Source organism: Biomphalaria glabrata, chromosome 11, assembly GCF_947242115.1.
Source record: "Biomphalaria glabrata chromosome 11, xgBioGlab47.1, whole genome shotgun sequence".
NCBI lineage: Eukaryota > Metazoa > Mollusca > Gastropoda > Planorbidae > Biomphalaria > Biomphalaria glabrata.
The window spans coordinates 11,437,371-11,446,719 of NC_074721.1; the positions used below are offsets into that span (position 1 = coordinate 11,437,371).

At 39.7% G+C, this 9,349-nt stretch overlaps 1 protein-coding gene across 1 annotated transcript; it reads right to left on the minus strand.

Moving 5' to 3' along the window:
- Positions 1-7,633: 7,633 nt before the first annotated feature.
- LOC129921729 (soluble scavenger receptor cysteine-rich domain-containing protein SSC5D-like) lies at positions 7,634-8,497 on the minus strand. Its single transcript, XM_056004313.1, has one exon. The coding sequence runs from the start codon at positions 8,495-8,497 to the stop codon at positions 7,634-7,636; it is 864 nt and encodes a 287-aa protein (XP_055860288.1).
- Positions 8,498-9,349: the final 852 nt, after the last annotated feature.

Here is a 9,349-nt window from a genome sequence, read left to right on the forward strand (position 1 = left end):
CATTATAAGAGTTACCGATATTCCTTTAAAATGTTTTTTTTTAAAGAAGAAACTTTCTTTCTATTTAGGCCCGAAAAAAGATTGTTCTCTTCTTCAAATTAAAAAAAAAATCAGGTTGTTTCCACTTCCTGTGCGTGCAAATTTCAAAAATTTTTGTAGACATTAATAATCGATACTTTAATGGCATATGATTTAAACTGTGAAGTAATAGTCTTCCTTTATACTATTATTGTAATTAAAAAAGTACGTTTCAAATACAATGTCTGTCTGTCTGGGTGTAATATATTACACGTTATTTCTCCCACTTCCCATTCTCAGATGAAATTGAAACCTTGAACAAATTTTATTATCAATGACAACAAATAAATCAATAGAAAAATTAACCCATTAGTTAATCAATTCGTCGTAATTAATAATTTAAAAAATGTATTTATATAGAGCACTAGCGGATCCAGAACTTTGGAGTGGGGGGGGCGATTTTTTTCCAAACCCTAACCCTAACGCCCAGTAAACCCTAACTCTACGCATAAACGTGCATACAGCGCGCGCGCGCACGCACACACACACACACGCACGCACACACACACACACATATATATATGTATATATATATATATATATATATATATGAGAATAAAAAAAGCAGCATTTCTCAACCTTCGGCGAAAAACAAAACAACTGGGGCAGCGCTATAAAGTTCTATGGTGAAGTTCGGGGTGAAGCCCCGACGCCATAAGCGTTTTCTTGCTTTTTTACACTGCAGAAACGCATTCTCCTGACAAGTACAGCTCATTATTCATCAATGGAGTTCGGGGCGAAGCCCCGACGCCATAAGCGTTTTCTTGCTTTTTTGACTGCAGATACGCATTCTCCTGACAAGTACAGCTCATTCTTCACAATGTAGTTCGGGGCGAAGCCCCGACGCCAAAAGCGTTTTCTTGCATTCTTCATTGCAGAAACGCATTCTCCTGACAAGTACAGCTCATTATTCATCAATGGAGTTCGGGGCGAAGCCCCGACGCCATAAGCGTTTTCTTGCTTTTTTGACTGCAGATACGCATTCTCCTGACAAGTACAGCTCATTCTTCACAATGTAGTTCGGGGCGAAGCCCCGACGCCAAAATCGTTTTCTTGCATTCTTCATTGCAGAAACGCATTCTCCTGACAAGTACAGCTCCTTATTCATCAATGGAGTTCGGGGCGAAGCCCCGACGCCAAAAGCGTTTTCTTGCATTCTTTATTGCAGAAACACATTCTCCTGACATCTACAACTCATTACCCATAAATGAAGTTCGGGGCGAAGCCCCGACGCCAAAAGCGTTTTCTTGCATTCTTCTCTGCAGAAACGCATTCTCCTGACATCTACAACTCATTACCCATAAATGGAGTTCGGGGCGAAGCCCCGACGCCAAAAGCGTTTTCTTGCATTCTTCTCTGCAGAAACGCATTCTCCTGACATCTACAACTCATTACTCATAAATGGAGTTCGGGACGAAGCCCCGACGCCAAAAGGGTTTTCTTGCATTCTTCACTGCAGAAACGCATTCTCCTGACCTGAAGCTCATTATTCATACTATTAAAAAACGACCTTTCGAATAATGTCGTACTTGAAAAATATTCTAATTTGAATTTATAGGCCCATAATACATTGCAAATAAAACCGATTTGTTCCTTGAAAAGATAGGATACCCCACGTATTTAGATTTTTGCTTTGAGGATCGCCGCCGAAAAAAAACTTATTCGATAAATAGTTTTCAAGAAAACTCTAGTATAAATTGTGAGTAATAGTCCCAAATTTATTTAGCTAGAAAAATATCAGATTGAGTAAAGGTTGGGAAAAGGCGACTATGAAAACGTTGTTTGAGTTTAGAACTCATCTCAATCATGACTCTTATACTGAAAAATTTCGTTTGAATTCTAACTTTTCCAATGCAAAGTCTTTCTTAAAATACTTATGATAACTTCATGTGAAATTACAAAAACTCTGTCTGGAAATGGGAATGGCGGTAGAGTGAAAACGATTAATCCTCGCTCCTTTACTCATTTCTGCTAAAGATTGCATTTGGCATTAAATAATAGGTATGGGGCGACTCGATATAAGATAGTATATATAAATTATATTAGTGACAGATTTTTTAAATTTTGTAATTTCCTAACTATAATACAAAAAGAAAAAGTATTGATTTGTCCGATGGGGGAAATGCGATTGCATGTATCGCCCCTCCCACCTGGTACAACCCTTTTTCATTTAAATTTACTAATGATACAATTTGTGATTAGAGTATGGTACGACATATTTACAATGGGTCACATATCAATACGTAGTTTATATTATATAGATATTCAACTAATTTTATTCACAAACTATGATTCTCCACAAAAATAGGACCGCCCCCCCCAGCACTCAGAGGGCTAGAGTGGGAAGGGCAGTACATGCAATCGCCCCCCCTCACCCCACCGAATCGGCCAAAATACCAGAAAGGGAGCGACATAATATAAAATGTATATATTAATTCAACTAATTTTGTTCACAAACTATGATTTCTCCATAAAAACGGACCGCCCCCCCCCCACTCAAAGGGTTTAGGTGGGAAGGGCAGAAGAGGTATTCGTCCCCCCCCCCACCAATCGGCAAACAGAGAACGACATAATATAAAGATCGGTTAAAATATCAATAACAAGTTACAAGGATATAGATATTTAATTGATTTTGTTAGCAGGCTGTGATTTCTACCAATAAATTGGACCGCCCCCCCCACTCGAAAGTGTAGTGGGGGGGGGCGGGATTGATACCATCGCCCCCTCCCGACCCCACCAAATCGGCCAACATACTAGAGGGGGGGGCGAAATAATCTAAAAATAGGTTGAAATATAAATAATTAGTATATATTTTTAACATAAGTAATAAATTCGTATACAAATTGTGTGAATCCTATACTAAAGTTCGTCCGCCCCCCCCCTGGGGTGGGGTCGGCCGAGTGGGGGGGGCGATCGCCCCTACCGCCCCCCCCCCCTGGATCCGCCAGTGATATAGAGAGAAAATATACTACGATAAGGGAAGATAATCCTTGTGTAAAGGATAATGAGGTCTTTTGCTAAATATTTTAAACTATAGACCTTTTAGACTATACAAAAACTATTTTTACTACGTAGTTGGGCATCATAGAGTCTATAGACATCAAGCAACGAATTTTCTTTTATTGCTTTTGGAAATGCAGCACTGAAACCTTCTCCCACATACTCGTTCCCCACCCCTACTCCACCCCTATCCTAACCTGGTTCACAAAAGAGGGCACAGAGCTTGCTATAAGATAAGTTGTGCTAGACAAAAGAAAAATATTTTCTCCCTCTCTCTCTCTTTCTCTCCCTCTCTCGATAAATCGAAAAAAAAAATGGCTGTCAACTATTTATATAATATATGCACAAACTAATACATAAAGTGTGTGTGTGTGTGTATACCTATTTATTTATTAGTTTGTGCATAGACAAAATGAGCTTGGTATAAAGAGAGAACTACACTCCTCTGCTATCGCTCAGATATCTGCATCAATGATTCAATACAATTTTTAAACGTGATTCTTGCAGTCACGTCCCATGTCTGGACATTAGTTGATTTCGTGCCTGGAATCTATTACACAGCACTGGCATCATTACTTTTGGTCATTCCTAGAGCTGATTTCATTATAACATTTTGAAGTGTGTGTGTGTGTGTTTTTATCATTGATTTTTAATTTCATATTCAATTGAATATATTTAAGGGAAGATAAAAAAAATATAAACAAAGGAAATAAACAAAGAAAACATACCAAACTGATATCAGAGATGGACTGCTATGTAATCTCTCTAGCCCAACCCAAAATAAATACACACGGCCAATATATTGTGAGACCTTTGTTATTCGAAATGTTTGAATGCACACTGGTCAGGTTATTTGTTATAAAAATTATATGCTGTATCGATTGTCGTTCTTATGTTTACATGTGCTTGTAACTCGTCTGTAAGAATGTGTTCACGAAATGTGTGCCGTGTAGTCATTCAGTGTATTAAAGTCAAACTAAGCGGACATGGTTTTCAACTCTGTCATCATTGTGTTCATAACAATTTAATACACTGAATCAAAACTGTGAAGTTGTAAGAATTTCGAAATGGATAGGATATTTCGGCCAGAGAAGTTTGACATCGAGCCCACAGCACCTAAAGCAGCTGAGCATTGGCAGCACTGGTATGAAACTTTTAAAAACTTTGTATCAGTAGTATCAGTAGATAAGCTTGCTACTAGAAAACTACTGGTAAACTATATCTCTGCTGCTGCATACCAAATGATAATCGATAAACAGACATTCGATGAAGCAATCCAGACTCTAAACGGCATCTACATACAACCAAAGAACGAGGTGTTTGCTAGGCACAGGTTAGCTATTTGCAAACAAGAGCATAGTCAAACAATAGACACCTACATGCAGAATTTAAGAATTCTGTCCAAAGATTGCAACTTCAAAGAATTGACTGCCGAATAACACTGAGAAGAGGCTATTAGAGATTCGTTTATCAATGGACAGTGTCCAACAGCATTCGAAAACGTCTACTTGAAAAGAAAGTTTTGAGTTTAAAGGACGTCTTCGAGGCTCGCTTACTTACACTTATTACAATATGAATCATCACAGCCGAAAACTACTCTCACCAATTCTTCGGCCTCACCTTTGCCAAATATAACGATACCTCAGAGTGCAAGCAATTCACTAACACATGAAGTAAATGCATTAGCTAGCAAGTGTTACTTTTGCGGCAGGGTTAAGCATCCCCGCTTTCAATGCCCTGCAAGGGAAGTGACATGCAATCAGTGCTTCAAAAAGGGTCACTTTCAAAGAGTTTGTAAATCGAAATCTTCAACAGTGTCGGCTATCGCTACTGTGCAGCCTTTGAATTTAAACAAATCTACAGTACCCGTTTTCATCAACAACGTGCAATTGAAAGCCCTAGTAGACACTGGGAGCTGTGAAAGCTATATTTCGACGAACATAGCTAAGAAGCATAAATAGCCGACATGTTCCTCAGCAACAGAATCTTTATGGCTTCCACTTATCTATCTCGAATCACTCAAGGACATATCTACGCTAACACACGACTCAAAAATGAACGATACTAGAAAATTTATGCTCTGACGTCATTCTTGGACTTGACTTTATAAGTTTGCACCAAAATCTGTTTATTCCTTTCGATGGTCAGAAACCATTCTTGTGCCTGAGTACTCTCCAGCCAGCGAGGGTAGAGGCTCCTAGCCTATTTAGTAATCTGTCACCAAACTGTACCCCAGTGGTTACAAAGTCTCGCAGATACTCAATTCCAGATAGAAAGTTTATAGAGAAGGAAATTCAACAACTGATAAAGGATGAGATTATTGAACCATCTAAGTCTCCCTGGCGACCACAAGTCCTAGTCACAACAAATGACAGACATAAGAAAAGAATGGTTATAGACTACAGTCAAACCAAAACCGGTTCACTCTACTAGACGCCTACCCTATGCCCAGAATTGATGAACTAGCAGAAAAGATTTCCCAGTACTCTGTATATAGCACTTCAGACCTGAAAAGTGCATACCATCAGATTTCCATAAAAGAAGAAGAAAGACTGTTCACAGCCTTCGAAGCATGTGGGAAACTGTATCAATTCCGTCGGATTCCGCTTGGCGTTACGGATGGAGTCACCTGTTTCCAGCGTACGATTGACAAAATCATCGAAGACGAACGACTCACCGACACTTTTGCTTATGTAGACAATGTTACCATCTGGGTCTTCTGGCTTACTACTCACAGTGGATACCTAACTTCTCAACAAAAATAAGTCTGTTAACAAGAAAGAAGAAGAAGTCAAAAGAACATTTGAAAGTTTGAAAAATGAGCTTGAAAAGGCCGCCTTATATACTATTGATCCGAATCGCCCTTTAACCGTTGAGACGGATGCTTCTGATATAGCCATTGCGGCTACCATCAACCAAGATGGCCGACCCGTTGCTTTCTTCTCTCGCTCATTAACAAAAAGTGAAAGAAAACATTCTTCCGTTGAGAAAGATGCATATGCTTTGTTGAGTCGTTGAGGAAATGGAAACATTTCTTAGTTGGTAAAGCGTTCACACTTGTTACGGATAAGCGATCTGTCTCTTTCATGTACAACAGGTCAAACAAAGGAAAAATTAAAAAAGAAAAAATCCAGAGGTGGAAACTAGAACTCTCTTGTTTCCACTATGACGTCATCTATCGCAAGCAGAACACTGTAGCTGATACACTCACTATTTATCTGCATCACACGCAATGACCTTAAATTGCTGCATACTAGTCTTTGCCACCCGGGCGTTACTCGACTATTGCACTACGTAAAATCTTCCATTTTCCTGTGATGACGTCATAACTGTGATAGAACAATGTCAAACTTGTGCAGAACTAAAGCCCCGTTTTTTTCGACAGCCGACCGGAGAGCTGATGAAAGCAACTCAACCTTCTGAGAGAATGTGTAAGGATTTCAAGGGACCTCTCCAATATGTTTCAAGAAATAGATATCTACTTACCATTATAGATGAATTCTCTAGATTCTACTTGGAGCGAGTGTCATTGGTCTTGCTTTTTTTCTCTGCCTGCCCTTTTCTCTTGTCCTCTGCAATTTGTGCGCCAGTTTTCACAGCGCGACTCCAAGTTGCTCTATCATGTGCTTCCGTCTCCCAGATGGCTGGGTCAATGCTGAAGGCTTTCAAAAAAGTTTGAGGGTGTCCCTGAACCGTTTTCTTTGTTCACCTTGTGAGCGCTTTCCTTCCCTTAAATGGCCATACAGGAGCCGGTTAGGGATGCGGGCGTCTTTCATTCTGCAGATGTAGTCCAGAGGCTAAGTGCGCTTGAAATTGGCTTGGCTACCTATGAAGGGGGCTCGAGGTTCGACACCCGACTCGGGCAGAGTTGTGTTTACTGAGCGCCTAAAGGCAGCGCGGAAAAACCTTGTCCTAGATAACCCCTCCCACTGGATACCCACTGGTTCACAACTGAGTTTGGACCAAAGTGCTCTGAGCATGCTATAAGCATGAAAGTAGCGCTATATAAAATCCATAATTTATTTTTATTTATTTTAGCAGCTGGGACTGCATCAGGATTGTATGGTTGCTTTGCCGGGCCGCTCTTCGAAGGACTTCAGTATCAGGTAAAAAAAAATGTACATACACTGAAAAAATTTCTAGGAAAATCGTTAGAACCGTTTTCGAAGAAAGTCCACCGAGTGTCCAGCTGCGTAGATGGGGGAGGGAGTCCGGTGTAGGGGACAGCGTTCTGACCATAACTAATGCCCAGGCATTCATACCATTTCTATGAACTGATCCATACTCGTTTCGTGACTGAAGTAGACCAAATACATTTTAAAGTTGTCTACATTAATTGTCTTCATTTTTGAATTGCTGCATTAAAAATTGTCTAAGCTCTAGAGTTGTCAACATTAGAATTGTCTACATTTAAACGTTGTCTACATTGAAATTGTCTATGCTTAAAGTTTGTCTACATTGAAATTGTCTACATTTAAACGTTGTCTACATTGAAATTGTCTATGCTTAAAATTTGTCTACATTTGATGTTTCCAACTAGAACGAATGCGTCGATTCAGTATTGGAGTGTGTACGGTACCTGGACAAACATTGTGTAGGGCAGTGTGTATGGTACTTGGACAAACATTGTGTAGGGCAGTGTGTATGGTACCTGGACAAACATTGTGTAGGGCAGTGTGTATGGTACCTGGACAAACATTGTGTAGGGCAGTGTGTATGGTACTTGGACAAACATTGTGTAGGGCAGTGTGTATGGTACCTGGACAAACATTGTGTAGGGCAGTGTGTATGGTACCTGGACAAACATTGTGTAGGGCAGTGTGTATGGTACTTGGACAAACATTGTGTAGGGCAGTGTGTATGGTACTTGGACAAACATTGTGTAGGGCAGTGTGTATGGTACTTGGACAAACATTGTGTAGGGGAGTGTGTATGGTACTTGGACAAACATTGTGTAGGGGAGTGTGTATGGTACTTGGACAAACATTGTGTAGGGGAGTGTGTATGGTACTTGGACAAACATTGTGTAGGGGAGTGTGTATGGTACTTGGACAAACATTGTGTAGGGCAGTGTGTATGGTACTTGGACAAACATTGTGTAGGGCAGTGTGTATGGTACTTGGACAAACATTGTGTAGGGGAGTGTGTATGGTACTTGGACAAACATTGTGTAGGGCAGTGTGTATGGTACCTGGACAAACATTGTGTAGGGGAGTGTGTATGGTACTTGGACAAACATTGTGTAGGGGAGTGTGTATGGTACCTGGACAAACATTGTGTAGGGGAGTGTGTATGGTACTTGGACAAACATTGTGTAGGGGAGTGTGTATGGTACTTGGACAAACATTGTGTAGGGGAGTGTGTATGGTACCTGGACAAACATTGTGTAGGGCAGTGTGTGTGGTACCTGGACAAACATTGTGTTTTTATGTGGTCATAAGAGGTAGGGATAAGATAAGACACAAACACAAACACAGCCAGCGCATTATGGATTTTTTCTTGTTTGTAAATCTAGGTGACGACGAATGATCTTGAAACACCCTGACTGAAAGTGAAATTAAGGAGTTTTTGCATATCTCTTAGTTTGACCCTTAATGAAGAGGAGCCGACCACTTCGCTAAAGCCTGAAAAACTGCAAGAGACCCAAACTACCCTTTTGGTGCGGTCTGCTTTTCAAAGCAAAGATTGGACTTGATAGTTATCTTCGAGTCCATTGGAAGTGAGATTGCACTCAAACTAGACAGCGAAGTACTTTGATTGTCCGCACAACTCTTGTAGAAAATATTTTCTTAGGCGCGTAAACATTTCTTATCTTTGAATTCCTCAGAATTTTTTTTTTTGCTAAAAATTGTTCCAAAAGTCTCGCTGTTAAGCACAAGCAATTAATTTTTATTTAACTTTAATTTTCTATCTGGAAACAGTATAGAAGTATAAAACAGTATAGAAGTATAGAACAGTATAGAAGTAAATTTCTTACAAATATCTAGATTTCGTATATTTTATACATTTTTATTTTAATAACAAATACATACTACTAAATATTTCTTTTTTTTTTTAAAGCTCTTTAAATACAAAGTTGGAGTAAAAGAAAGTAAATTTCCCCTATCAGACATTGTGATCTATGTTTCATTGGCTTGCGATTATCGAGGGTGCCATGTGGCCAGCACAACGAACAACAAACCAAATAATGTCAAGTTCCCATTAGACTCAGAGGCGCCCAAGAATCTCGAAATTAAAAATACGGGACTCGGTTTGGAAGCCGAGCGCTTTA

Excerpts from the sequence above, each read along its gene's own strand:
- LOC129921729 (XM_056004313.1), bottom strand. The coding sequence starts at position 8,497 with ATGTTTGTCCAGGTACCACACACACTGCCCTACACAATGTTTGTCCAG.